At 40.6% G+C, this 15,144-nt stretch overlaps 1 protein-coding gene across 3 annotated transcripts in view; it reads right to left on the reverse strand.

Moving 5' to 3' along the window:
* Positions 1-825: 825 nt before the first annotated feature.
* RYR2 (ryanodine receptor 2) overlaps positions 826-15,144 on the reverse strand; it is a 694,605-nt gene continuing 680,286 nt past the window's right edge. For all 3 annotated transcript variants that reach the window (XM_087431907.1, XM_087431906.1, XM_087431905.1), the window contains 5 exons: positions 7,711-7,867; positions 6,247-6,311; positions 4,163-4,263; positions 3,171-3,222; positions 826-2,424 (listed from right to left, as the gene is read on the reverse strand). In XM_087431907.1, coding sequence (XP_087288033.1) covers positions 2,329-2,424; positions 3,171-3,222; positions 4,163-4,263; positions 6,247-6,311; positions 7,711-7,867 — 471 coding nt within the window. In that variant the 3' untranslated portion in view covers positions 826-2,328. The remainder of the gene's footprint in view (positions 2,425-3,170; positions 3,223-4,162; positions 4,264-6,246; positions 6,312-7,710; positions 7,868-15,144) is intronic.

The following is a 15,144-nucleotide window of genomic DNA, read 5'->3' on the forward strand; positions in this document are numbered from 1 at the left end:
TCCAACACTGATGCTCGAAGTCCACGGGTGGAGGGAAGCTTCCTGTCTTGAATTCAGCCTCTTTCTCTTTCTCCCTGAGCACTCTGCCTGCCAACTCCCAGGGCTCTAAAGCCAGGAGCAAACAGTCAGGAGAGTCCATGTGAGTCTGCAAACTCCAGGTGACAACTAGGAATTTGTTCGCTCATCTCTCACCTGGACTGTTGTTACATGTCAACTCTGACTCTGGCACTAAAAATAGAAGACCTGAATCTATCAGATTTTATGTCCTGGAAAAATATTTATTCCTCTCCACTGTACATTTCCTCTGTAGTGTTTCATGGCAAAGAGGAATGTGCTCTTTGATGTTTTATAGAGCTGACCTGATTTATTTTATTCAGACTCCTCAGAACATAAGATCACCTCCCTGAGTAGGCTTGGAAACTCCCACGGAGCAGCCAGATTGGTTCCTTCTCCCAAATAAAAATGAAACCAAAAGACAAATGGAAAATCCAGGTACTATAGCTCTGGTGTGCTGATAAGCTGAAAAATGACAGATGATACCCAGCACAGTCCTTGGCACACAGCAAATGATCAATTAGCATTTGAGTGTTTAATACACCACTTACTAGTGTACCAATTCTCTTTCACATTAAGACAGAAAATGGATCCCTATTATTATGGGGAAATGAATTTGCCCTGAGCAAGGAAGAGCTTTCTAAAATGAGAGCTGTATAAAAATTAAACGATTTGGGAGATAGTGATTTTTCTGTCTTTGGTGGTTTTCAAGAAATCTTGATGACCCCAAGACTGCAAAATGACAGGGGTGGGGGGAGGTGATTCAAAATGCCCGATAACTCTGAAGTTCTGTAATCATAAACGCGGCAAACTTGCTTAGCGACAAGGAAGTCTGACAGTGGGAAAGGCCAGAGGGCGGTGTTTGGATTGCCCTCGACCCCCTCAAGTTAAAAGCTCAAGGTTTTATAACATGTCAGTTATAAGTGGAATGGAGAAAGAAGAGGGTGAGAAAGTTAGTTAAATAGTTTAATCAGAGCAGTTTTACAATTCTAAAATTAACAAGCAGACTTGTAATAAAAGAGCTCCAATGTTTGCAAAATGACCTTGCTTCCATTCTGAATCTGTCTTTTTATTTGTAAAGATTAGCGTTACATTTAAAAGGACTCAAGATGGAGTGACCGATATCATCATCCCTGTTTTTTGATGCAACTCATGAAATCCCTGAATGGATATTGCTTCAGCGTTGAGATTAAAAAATGGCCTGACAAGAAGTCCTTAATCACAACCGATCACAGGTGGCCGAAAGAAAGAGAAAACCCAAAACTACTGTCAAGTTCACAATGTATCGTTGGTGGATGACACTGGCTCCAAAGATACAATTAAGCCCACGACACTTTATCACTATGAGTATAATTACCGTGAAAGTTCTCTCACGTTTATCAACTTGCTTCTGAAGGTTTTCTTTGTTTGTTTACACTTGCATAATAAACATGCGATGAATTATTTCTCTTGAAAGTGTATTTTTTGCAGTCTTTTTGTTTTCATACAAAGATTTCATAAAGTTGCAATGTTGCATCAGAGCATTACCAAAATAACAGCAAGAGCGCAGGGGGAGGGTCAATGTGAATTAACTGAATGAGAAGAGCCTCCTCTCGTCCTGAGACAGGCCACCCGTCTTTTTAAAATGGTGCACACAAACTGCTTTTCTTACCCTCCCCCATCAAAGAAAAGAATAAAAGAAAAAAACCTCACAAAATCAATCTAAGAAAAACAAAGGTCGACACAAAGAAAATGAAGATGATTTTTCATGCACATATCTTCTGCATAGCTCAACCCACATAGAGTAAGGCACTATTTCCTTTCGTAACTGGTGTCCACGGCAATCTGTTAAGTGCTACAGTGCTCTGTGACCATTAGAGGGTTCCTTTCAGGATGGTGAACTAAAGAGGCTGGATGAGTGTGGCTGCCAGGCTTGTCTGTGCATGTCCCGTAGCTCAGGGAGACTTCCAGGAGTCCCAGAAGGAAATCTGTCTGTCTGTGTTATGATTGAGAGTGTCCGGAATGGTTTTCTTTCCAGAGTTCCTATTTTGTCTGGGTATGAATTTAGATTATTCTTCAGTCTTTATTCTCAAAGAAAATACACAAGGTAGGGGGGAAAACACAGTCAGGTCTTCAGAAACAGCTTCACTGCTCTCAGAAAGCATATAATGCTGGCAATTCACAAAATCAGCAAGATGTTTCCAAGAGAGCAGCGAGAGAGAGACAGAGTCAGAGAGACACAGAGAGAGAGAGAGTGTGTATGTTTTGGTTTTTGGAGGTGATCTGGGTCGGAGCTTAATTCAGCTGGTCTTCATACTGTTTCCGGAAGCAATCTCCTGCTGGGAAAAATTCCCAGCATCTTTCTTGATACATCTTCCAGACATAAGATTCCTGTAAACGTAAAGGAAATGTATTGACATCATGTCTATCCCCCAGATCTGTGTGTTTCCACAAAATATAAGAAACTCAAATTTGATGCTATATATCTATCACATATGTATAATTGTGTAATTACACAGAATCATGCAATTGGAGAAGCCCAAATTCATTTAGATAGTTCCTAACTATACTAGACCTTATTTACTTCTGATAATAAAAAAATAATCAATCTTTATCCTAACCATAATATAATAATGACAAAAAGCCTATTTGCGATATAGGTTTTTGAGAGTTCTTTTAAAAATATTATTATTATTAATTGTACCCTTCAAATTCAAACTATTAACAATTGGAGGTGAATATTTGTGGAGGGAGAATTTCAAATAGCTTAAGGAGAACCTCAGACATTTAGAATGCAATTATTTTTAACTGATCTTTATACTGTGGGTTAAAGTTCATTTGAAATCATCTGCTATCTGATTAAGCAATCGAGAACATTATAATAATCAAAACCCAAACTAAGCATTTTCAGCTAATAAAATCTTATTTTTTTATGTGAAATTAAAATTTTACTTTTTCTACAAAGGCAATCTTTGCACACTCCAGGATAACAGGAATTTTATATTAAGATACAATGACTTATTTTTTGAAAGTAATTCCACCTCTTAATGTTTAATGCACACATTTTGTTCCAACATGTAGGGTTCCTCTTTCCATCCTTTCTTTCAGAAGATGGTATACAGTTGCTGTTTATTTACCTGTCCTGTGTGTTCTGTTTCATCTTTGTTTATGAGATACATCAGAAAAAACCTACAGACAGAGAAAATAATCAGAAATGGATTACATGGAAATATCAGCATAAACAGATACTTCTGGTCCTGCTATGGGCTAACTGTTTACACTGCTGGCAGAGCAAAGAAATGGGTTAAAACTACAAGGCAAAAAATGCTACGGGGACCAAAAGCTTAACCTTCTTTTAAAATATTTTTTCTAAGGAGCTAAAGTGTGTACACAGATCAAGTTATGCTTCTTGGGAACTTCTATATGCCAGCCTCAGTGCCAGACCCCACCTGCAACTGTATCCACATTTCTTCACTCATGGGGCAGGAATTGCAATCTCCATTTGGAAAACCAAGGACTAAAAAGGTGAAATAACTTGCCTAATGTCACACAGCTGTGAATTCCAAAGCCCACATTTTTTTTGGCTACCATGCTACTCTGAATCTCTTCTGTTTGATATTAAAATTGGGTTAGAAACTAAGAATAATATTTTACCAAACTGCAGTTTTGGGTAGTCCCAATAACAGCCAGATTTCTATGTATTGGGGAAAAAAATGCAACTTTTAACTGTGTTTCCAATAGTGCCTAAAGAGATCTGTAGGCCCCCAGAAAAGAAAAATGGAGATTCACATATCTCTAGGAAGCGGCTGGAGTATTCTCATTCAAAGTGGTAAACGCTGCCTAGGCTCTGAGAGAGGCTCAGCACGTATTCTGCTTTTCCTTTTCCATCTTTTCACTTCACATTCTAGAAAAATCATTCACATGAAGGGCTGCAACTTCACTTCTTAAGTCAATCTACTTCTGAGGAAAAGAGAACCACTGGCTGTGGGTCTTTCTCTCAACGAGGTATATGAAGCCTGAGCTCAGAGAGAAAGCAAAAGCAGCAGAACCCTCTCCTGTTTCTCAGGCTTGCAGAGGTGGGGCATGGCGGGTCTTGAGAGGCTGAAAAGTATGAGACGCGCACACTCACAGGTAATTGGCCAAGTTGTGTTCCTGTAAAGTGTGGGTTTCAAAGCCATGTGGCACTGTGTCGAAGTAATCATTGCCTATACCACAGATGAAGCATTTGGTCTAGAAGACAAAGGGAAACATTACAATGTCAGAGTTCAGAAAGGAAAACACAACTCATCACTTAGGGGCAGCTATTTCTATTTCATTTATTCAATATATGTAAAAGATCATCGTAGAAGGCTGTGCCAGGCACATGAATATCAATTTAACTGTGGCCACAACTCTATCGTGCTGTAGGTTTAAATGACATAGGTACCAGTAGCAAGAAGCAACAGATGCAGAAAGAAGAGAACAGGATAATGATGGCTGAAAAGCAACGTTTTTTCCTTATTTTCTCCAGCCTAAGCAAGAATGCCCAGGCTTAGTGATTGCCCTTGTTCATGACATTGACTAAAGTTATCAAGGCAGGATTGACTGTGTCCTCAACTGAAACTGCAAACTTGGCATCTACCTGGACAAAGTCTGATGACCAAACGGGGAAGGCACAGGTTATTTCCATTTGGGGAGAGCCAAGCTGTGAGGCATTCAGTCAACGGTTCAGAGAGAGTCTGCCATGAGCCAGGCACTGTGCTAGGTACACGATTAACCAATGGGATAACTTTCTACTCTAGGCATGGGGTGCCTGCTCTCTCTGCTTCCTCCTCGTCCCAACCATCGCTCTCTTCACGCAGCCTACAGAGCAGCACCTGCTTAGGTCTGCCATCTGCCGGCCTGGCACAGAAAACCCAAGGAGAGGCAGGCCTTCCATTTTATTATTAGAATTTCATATGTGTCAGCTCAAATGAATTCAATAATTATTGTCCTCATGTGGCTCCAGATGCTCATCTTTCCTGCAAATTTATAGCTGTTTACTACCATAGGAGGCATGTTTATAATGCCCTTGATTCTAGGGCCTTGAATCAAGATGATTAAGATAATTAGTAAAATTCTCCCTGCCTTATTGATCAACAGCTGCTGAGAGCAGAGAGGCCACATTCAGCCACGAGGTCTTTATACCACTCAATGTCTCTTAACTAAACAGGTTCACATTTATCCAGGAACCTGCTCTTCCTCTGTGTCATCTCTTTCCGTTACTGTGTGCAATCGAGCCACCATCCTTTCAGTGGTTCATGCCGGAAACCTGGGTGTCATCCTTGCTTGCTCCAAACTCTTCATCCTCTGCATTTGGCCAATCACCAACTCCTTTTCACGCCAACTCCAAAGCACTACTTGAGTCCATTTGATTCCTGCATCCTTAGTGGCACTTCTTTAGCAAAAGCCTCTTAATCTCCGACCTAGAAAATGCTGACAGCCTGCTCCTGGTCTTGCCAGTTTCTAGTTCATTCCCCATATTTTAAACCGTAGTTATCTTTTTAAAATGTAAATCTGATCACCTCATTGCTCTGCTTAAAACCCTTTTATTTCCCACAGCCTGTAAGTTACACTGTAAATTTCACAAATGAGTTATTAGGCTCTTAATTAGCAGGCCTTCCTCTCCAGCCCATCACCAGAATGTAATGCTTCATCTTGAACCACTTATGCTTCCAAAGAAAATTTTGCATATCAAATTCCCTAAAATCAGAATCTTGGTATCTATAACCTTGGGTGATGACATTCTCACAGAATGGTACCCCGGAGATGTGCATGGGCCGGGGAGCGGGGGTGGTTCAGGAGGTTGCCTAAACTGTCCTTCTCTCTCTCTCTCAAACTCGTACCTCTGCAATCTTCAGGCCTCAGCTTGGGCATCCGTTCTTTTAGGAACTTCCCTAATCAACCCAGAAGAAATTAGACACCAGCCCCGGAGACCCCAGCACAGACGGTCTCCCCCTATAAAGGGCTCACCACACTGCTCTGTAATCTCGTTTACTCAGAGCCCACCACGGTTCCAGCCTAGCACACTGCTCAATTATATCTATTGCCTAAATCGAGAATAGGCCAAGGAAGCCACACGTTGGTGAAGTCTTTCACTCCTTTCTCCCACATTCATGATTCTCTGATAAAGATGCTGAGGAAAGTCAGTGCCCACCACAACGAAAGAGCTGAGTCGGAAACAGAGAGACTTACCTCCATGTCTTCTTTGACTTGCTCCTGTTGGTCTCTTAGTTCTCCAAAAGCGTCAATAATTAAACCTAGTGTTAGACAAAGACACAATTTAATCTTTACCAACCAGAGAATAATAATTAAACTCATAGTCCTTTGGCTAATCCTTCCAAGAAAGGGAAAATGTACAGCCATGTTGAGAAACGCTCAGAACATGGTAAAAGGTGTGAGCACACACACGACTCCTATGAGGGCAGTGGCATCATCTCTTTAGGGGCAGAAATTCACGCAGTTATTGGGCATACACTCCTGGAAAAAGGGTTTAAAAAAGAAGTGACAGAGGAGGAAAAACCTTCAGTTGGCTTGGCACAGTTAACTTAGAGACAGCATGTTGCTACCTGCTTCACACTGAGACAGAACTTTTGAGATTCACAGTAAGTACAGAAAACTCCACTCAAAAGATTTTCAAGAACTAATTCGGAAATCAAACAGTACCATGCTAACTGTGAGAAATTTGCCTCAAATCATTTTTTTCCATAAGTTCCTCATAAATAATCTTTTCATAATGTTATTAATTGCTACAATCAGACACTAACTGCATCGCGCTGTCTTGTTTCAGCTCCTTTTTTCTCCTGGGACTTGCTGGAGGCACATTTTCTTCCAAATGTTCTCTGACTGCGCCCTCTAATAAAACACATCACTGTTACACTCAGTAAAGACATAAAGGATGGATTATGAATCCTTTAAACCTGCTCATGTACTTTACTGAAAAAAAAAAGTACCATTTTATGCCTGTAGAACATAGAGGATACTATCACATTTATAGCCACTTAATTCAAGCTAGGATAAATGTGTAAGCAGAAAAAGATAACATGAGTGATTTTTTTCTAAGGAAGGAAAACACCACACTCCAAGTTACCCTGGAGTACAAGGAAGAACTCGTGGGTCAATATGGCACTGTGGTTGCAAGTGAGGGGCTCCGGGTCTAGACTCCGTGGGTTTGGATTCCAGCTGTGACACTTTTTAGCTTTTTGGCCAAAGTACTTAGACTTATTATGGTTCAGTTTCTTCAAATCTGAATAATACCACCATTCTCACAGGACTCATTGAATGTACATCATTTTTTTAAAAAACTTTTCAACAAGCCTATGGCTTAGAGATTTATATAACTTCCATTTGATAGACCCAAAGAGGTTATACGGCTCACCCATCCCAAATTTTAAAGCCAGTAAGTAGCAGGGCTGGGAATCAAACCCAGGAAAGTGCTCTTTCCGTTACATTATTTGAAAGGAGGCCAAAGAACCGGTAGCCATCATCCCCTATGCCAGGGTCCCATGCTCCTTTGTTTTCCCCTCTACAGATTTCATATGAAGAAATACTGAAAGGAAAAGTTCTATTTGGCCTTTCCAAAAAACACTTGACATTCTTACCAACTTTAAGGTTAGCTTCAACAGTATGTACTTGAGCTTCAGTGAGAATGGTGCTTACCTTGTATTATGGCCAAGAGAATGACAATTACGAAGAAGAAGAAGGTGATGTCAAAGATGATTCGATAGATCTCATATTCGTCACCTGCTGGGTCTTCGATTTCATCACCGATACCCCCTCCAGCACGTACCCCAACATACATGTGGAACATATAGCACTGGAAGAGAGAGAAATGGTATCACTTCCTGGAAGAACACTGCTCATTTTTATACTCAACAAACCTAAGTTTCTCCCTCTAGTTCTTAATCTCCACTCTGAAAATGATGAGAATCTCTGCATTCTACACTTTTTGTTTCAATATTTGTAATTTGATGCAAACACTTGGCTCTTACACTCTGCTGTCTTTTCAGCAAAACTCTTTACTGCACACTCTGCTGAGCACCTTCTGTCACACTTTGCAGAAAATGAAAAATACCTCACTAGCATCTGGCGTAAGGTAATCCTATTAAGAAAACATTAAGGTCCACAAAACTATATTTAATTGCATTGTTCCATTTTTTTTTTTTAAGCATAGCAGACATAGGAAAGGGGAAGTAAAAGCCCAATGTATAACAAGATGGAATCTTAGAAACTAAGCTAGGAAGAAAACAGACCTAATAACACTCAACATGCCCTCATCTATCATACATGGAATATGATGCTGACAGTTTTTTCTACTTTAATATCTAGAATAAAGAAGAAAGACAGTGGGAAGAGGCAGTAAAGAAATAGCAGCTCATTGTTTAAACCTTGAAATATTAAAGCACCAACAATAAGTACAGCTGCAAGTGCCCATTGCAGAAAAAGAAGGGGTTCAGCAGAGAGCTTCGGGGGGAGGGTTTCTCAGCCTTGGCATCATTGACACTTGGGACCAGATAATTCTTTGTTGTGAGGTCTGCCCTGTGCGTTGTAAGAGATTTTAGAAGGATCCCCGGCCTCTATGCACTAGATGTCAATAGCACCCCACCCCACAGACAATGAAAAATGTCTGCAGACATTGCCAAGCATCCCTGGGGAGCAAAATCATGACTGGTTGAGAGCCACTGGCTTAAAGCATCCAGTGTTTTATCCTCATTCAGAAGTCCACACTCTCCATTTCAGGGCCTCAAATTTAGTTCCCCTTCACCTCTCTAAGTTGATCTTGCACTGCTCCCAGGCACCGCCCACCACTCTTCCCATGCCTCCTCCAAATACACTATTCTTGATTCTAGATCTCTGCTTGCACATTCTCCTTATCTTGCAATATCCTTCCCCATTCTCATCCCATTCCTACGCATCCTTTACACCCTAAGTTAATAATCCTTCTTCCATGTGGCCTCCTTAGACTGTTCCAGACACTCTTATTTACCCAACTGATGTCACCCATCAGTGCAAAACAACACACTTGCCATCTGCCATAATGAAGGGGGCAAAGATTTGGAAACAGCGCCTTCACTTGTTGAGACACCACACTCCTCTGGTTTTCTTCTACATTTCTGGCCATTCCTCCTCAGCCTCCTTGGCCAGTTCTTCCTCATCTCCCTATCTCTTCATGAACTAATGCTCCAGCATTGGGTTCTTTGATTTTTCTTTTTTAGGACACTCCCTTGAGGAACTTTCTCAGTTTCATCCTTAAGTATCATCTCTGTGCCAATTACTTACACCTTGGGTCTCTGTCCTGAATTCCAGACTTGTATCTCCATCTTACTTATTTATTTTTGATGTCTTATGATCTATCTCACTCCATTAGAATTGGCTGCACTATAAGAAGAATTACTTCAGTTACTATTCTATCATCAGTGCCTAAAATAATGTCCAGCACATGATAGGTAATTAAAAATCCCTTTTGGGATGAATGAGCAGTGAAGCTATGACTGACCAGCTGCTCTCATGGAGACTTCACTGCCTCAACCCACAGACCTCAAATTCTCAGATCACTTTAAAAAAGCACAAAGTGCAGGCAGAGAAGACAGCGAGGTGACACTAAAATGCTCACAGCTCAACAGCTAATGTATAGATAGATGCAAAATGTGAAATTTTCCTGGGTCAGATGCCTGAAATTTAATGAACAGAATTAAGTAAAGACTGTGTCACTCCAAAAAGAGTTTTGTCAGTCAGGTACCCAATGAACAAAGAGTATCATAAGGCAGTTCTGCTGATGGAGAACTGTCTAAAGCCCAGGTAAGAGGTCTCTCTTGCAGAGGGGCCAGGAAAGTCCTTCTCTAGAGACAGCCCGAAGAGACCGATGGTGCCTAAACCTAACTATGCATCTGGATCTCCTGGAGGCTTAAAAATTCTGGATTCCTGGTACCACATACTGAATCAATCTCTGGAAGTGAAAATTTGAAGACAGTCACTTTAGCAAATCCCTCAGGACTCTGCATTCATTTCTTAGAACTGTTCATCTAAAGCAGTGCTTGAAACTGTTAACAGTGGATCTGCAAAAAGAGGAAATTTTATTTTCACTGAATACTCTTGCATACTGTTGCATATTATTTTTATCATATCCATTTCTTATTTTTATCAAGAAAAAATTGGGATTATATGTTTTTCTCCAAATCTGTCTCTATATGTGCTTAATTGTGGCCACAGGAAATAGACAGAGGATTATTGCAGCTGCCTACTTCTTACTTAACACACTACCATAGGCCACCCTTTGCTGGCTTCACCACACTTAGCTTTGTTTGCAATCCCCCTCTTTGGGCTGGGGAGTCAATTTGGACAATCTACCTGTGGTCTGGCACTTCTGCATGTCAAATTCTGGCCCTTTGGCTCCCCACACCAATTCCCACAGTGGGTCAACCATGTACCACTGCATTCCCAGTGCAGGTCTTGGAATGTTCCAGCTCTCCAAGCCCTACTTGTTTGACAGGTATGTGACTAAGATCATCCAGCTAATTCCTCTTGCTATTTCCTGTTGACCAAGACTTTTGGATTACAATTTGGTTTTCCATGTAGAGTTTTTCTATAGGGAAGAGAATGTGTTGACTGGTTGCATGAACTCTTAATGAGTAGGATGTTGGTATTCTGACTCATATATTCGACTCTTAGGACCCTGGTTAATGTGAGTCTGTCCTCAAGAGAATGATTCACTTTTAGTTTCTAGACATGTAAAGTTGAAGACAAGACCACAGGATGAGGTTAAATTATCAAAGTAGATGTTTCCTTCTTTTCAGATCTCTTGTCAGCCATCTAGGCTCTCCAGGCAATATCCCTCCTCACCGCTCACCTTCATCTATGACAGCCCTAAGAATACTGAGGAAGAGATTCCACCATATTTCAATAACAGACTTATGGCCACGCCAAAAAGATAGGGAGAGTCTTGTGGATTTGACTATTTAGGCTTAATAAGATACTAAATTTAAGAAGAATAAAGTGCATAGTTCTCCAGTGGTATTTTGATACTGATTTTTCCCAACCTTATCTTTGCTACCTGGTTATCCCCAGAAACAGCAGGTAGGTGGCCAGTGTGGTGGAATATGAGGTGGTGTGGGGAACACCCACCCACATGGGGCTGTCAGGCTTTTAGCTATCAAATTATCACTCTGCTCCTGAAAATGGAAATCCTTTCATCCACATTCCTTTTCATAGAATCAGCTTAAACCTGATAATAAGAGCTGGAGAAGTAATTCTGGGAGAAAAAATGATACACTTTGTTCAGAGAATCCAAGTAATGAGGAAGGAAGGTGCCTGGTACTACAAAAATTGGGAATAGGTAGTTGTTAATTCTCAAGATTTACTATTCTATGGCTTTCCACCCATCCATCTCCTAAACTGACATATTCTGGGGTTAATCGTTGTTTATGCTGCCGTTAAGAAACACTGAGGAGGACCAGTTTCTAGTGGATTGGTGAAGATCTTTATAAGATCTTTATCTAGGCAAAAAAGGGAGAGAGCCAGACACAGACAGGGAAAGAGAGAGATAGAACAAACTAGAAAAAAACAAATTATTCATTGGGAAGGTGGGGTAAAATCGTGATTTACAACAATTACCTAAGCAGGTTACTTCCCTAGGTGTGTACTTGTTATCTCGACCACCTGGGAAGTTTTTTCCAAAATACACAGGTCCGGATACCTTCCCTGCAGTTTCTGATTCAGGGGATCGATTTGGGGTTGGCCTAAGACTTGTGGATTTACAAAGAGCTGGCCTGGTGATTCCTCTGTGCATCTGAGGCTGAGAACACTCCTTTTCAGATGAACGTCCTTATATACGCCAGGCCAGTCTCCCTGGCTATCTAGCTACAATCGTCTTTTTGCCCTGGGCTTTAGAACTTTAGATCACTTTTCACTTTCTCCCCCTACATTCTTGGAGAAGAGGTTCAAATTCTATCAGGATACTGCTGATTTAATTAGATTCTCAGGCTCAAAACACCATGATCCTAAATAAATAAATAAGTAAATAAGTAAAGAAAGAAAGAAATCCAAGTGTGAATCATCACTGAGTCTGCAAAGCTGCAGCTACAGTGCCACCTGCTGTAAGTTATGAAACACTGGAAGGGTGAATTTCGTCCCTGTGAAAACCTAAAATGCTCCTTCAGACCGGAGAAACAACAAACGTAATGGACACTCAGGACGATGCCGATAAAATATGACAGGAGTGAGGAAAACCTGTCTCAAATGAGAACACTGGATTTCACCCTGTGAAAAGAAATGCGAAAGAGACTGGCACAAAGAAAGGATTACCTTGAGAACTAAATTAAAGAAATTAAATCCTACCACTCTCTACTTCCTACCTCTCTGACTTGCTGGCTGCTTAGTTTTCCTAAGCCTCTACTTTAACGAGCACAACTTTAAGTGATCAGTTACATTTTAACCGTTCTTGGCTTTTTCAAAACCTCACTGCACAAGCATTCGTAACATTAATCTAGGTAACGTGGCCTTTGATAAAATAGTTTGGTTTTTTGTCGTTTTTTTTTTTTTTTTGGTGAGGAAGATTGGCCCTGAGCTAACATCTATTGCCAATCTTCCTCTTGTTGCTTGAGGAAGACTGGCCCTGAGCTAACATCCATGCCCATCTTCCTCTATTTTATATGTGGGTTGCTGCCACAGCATGGCTTGATGAGTGGTGTAGGTCTGTGCCTGGGATCCCAACCTGCAAAGCCGGGCTGTCGAAGTGGAGTGTGCCGAACTTAACCACAATGCCACAGGGCCAGCCCCTGATACGATAATGTTTAAGGACAATCAGCTGGATATGGGCATGTGGGAAACTACACAGACTCCTGTCTGGTTCAACTGATTGGCAGCTGTATGTAGCTGTGAAAGGGCTTGGAGTGAGATGTAGTTTGTGTCAGAACTGAGTTTTCTCTTGTAAGAAAGAAACATCTAAGATGCATAGTTAAGATGCCTCCAACCTGACCTCAGCCAAAGGCAAGACAGTACATTTACTATTATGAGTAGAGATATAAATATCTACAACAGAGCTGGTCAGAGGTAGTCTCACTCATAAGGACAGAAATCCCCCAAATTGAACATAATCCAGGCTCTAGCTCTGACCTGAGCCCACAGTGGAAAACATCAAGAGGCTTTATTTCCTCCTCCTAAAGTGAGGCCAACTTCTCTCCCTCTCTATACACGTCCCATATAATTGGGTAACATCAGCCAGGTGAAGGCAGTTGTCTTCCCAACTCACCTCTTGTTCAAATAATGTATGGATTCTTCTCATAATAAGGATATTGGCAAAATTAACAAAGCAATGGAAACTCATACTGACAGTGAGAGTCAAAATGTAGTCATCTAAGGATACTATGAGGACAACTTGAACAGGGTCAAATAGGACTCATGATGTTAGAAGGAGAGACCAGGATCTTGCAGGGGTCTTACTGTGGTAGGAGAGGGGGATGTTAAGTCGCATATTGTTCCCATGACCTAACATACGCCACTGAATATCACTATCTGAACTCATCCCTACTCTGCACCAATCTTGAACAATTCATTGAGCATCATATCCTCTGGGAGTGAATCGCCTCAGTACAACCTTCTGACTTGAGGCTGGTGGATTCTGAGATTCAGAACTACTGGAGTGTTTCTCCTGGAATACAAATGGATCTCCCTGGAGTCAGTGTAGGTACAACTGCCTGCTGTTAGTACTTACTGACCCTCCTTTGTACCTTGTTGACTCCTCCAGCCCTCTGCTCCCCTCCCTGCCTCTAGCCAGCGCCATCCCAAGTCTTCAGGGTCATGGGGTAGAGAGACAAGGTGGATACTAAAGGCAGCGCACAGAAGGGGAGACGAAGGGTCTCTAAAGTATCTTCCTCCCTGGGCCTGGAATGGGGAGGTTGGGGGATGTGGGGAAGCAGGGAGGGGTGGCAAAGTGTCCGATGTTAGTGACTCTGGTGGCTGTGACTACTAGTGACCAGTCAGGTTCTTATTGCATGAGTTTTCTCTCTCCCTGATCTGTGGTCCTGCTCCCTGTAGGAACCCTTGTTAACAGTTTCTTGTGTGTCCTTCCAGAAAAATTGTATGCATATCCTAGCATATCTAATACTTACATTCTAACGTGTGTGTGTGTGTGTGTGTGTGTGATCTTACACAATTAGCATCCTACCATAATGCTGTTCAGAATCTTGCTTTTTATTCCCCACTTAAATGTAATTTGTATGTCTTTTCATATCAGCATGTACAGTCTAATTTTTAAATAGCTACATACTTTTCCATTCTGCAGATTTACCATAATTGATTTAATCAAGACTCTATTGATGAGAATTTAGATTATGTCCAATTTGTGAGAGCAGCTAATATATTTGACCATACAGAGGCATATTTGTGAATAAACATTTAGGTCAATTACTAGTAGTGGAACTGACAAGTCAAAGGACAGTACATTTAAAAATTTGATAGATATTGCAAAATTTATCTAAAATTGCTGTGTTAATTTAAATTGCCAACAACTGTTCACGGAAGTGCCAGTTTTTTCATCAATTTAACACCTCTGGGTACTAACAAACTTCAATATTTTGCAAACCTGATAGGTAAAAGTGGCAACCGATTGTTTTGTTTTGCATTTCTTTAATTATGATAGAGGCTCAGCATCTTCCCATATTTACAAGCTGACTGAACTTATTTTACTGTGAATTGTCTAGTCATATAATTTGCTCATTTTTATATTGGCTTATTTATTTCTTCTTACTGATGTAATAAGGACTTTGTAAATTAAGGAAATTGGCCTTTTGTGATAGTGTTGAATATATTTTTCCCAGTTTGTCATTTGTCTTTAAGACTTTGTTTATAGTTGTTCCTTTTTAAAGTAATTTTTTATGCTTTCATAAATCGTAGGTTTTATGTCATACTCAGAAAGACATTTCCCCATTTAAAAATTGTTATTGTTATTTCAAAAGTCAAATTTTGTTCTAACTTTTATTGTTTCTTTTTTTTTTTTGCGTTGAAATATTTGTTCCATTCAGAATTTTTTTCATTTAAATAACTAGTTTGGTATCCATTTTTATCAATTTCCCCCAAATAGCGTGTCCATGGTACCAA

Source organism: Ceratotherium simum, chromosome 6 (genome assembly GCF_057802395.1).
Source record: "Ceratotherium simum simum isolate JZ-2026a chromosome 6, ASM5780239v1, whole genome shotgun sequence".
NCBI classification, from domain to species: Eukaryota; Metazoa; Chordata; class Mammalia; order Perissodactyla; family Rhinocerotidae; genus Ceratotherium; species Ceratotherium simum.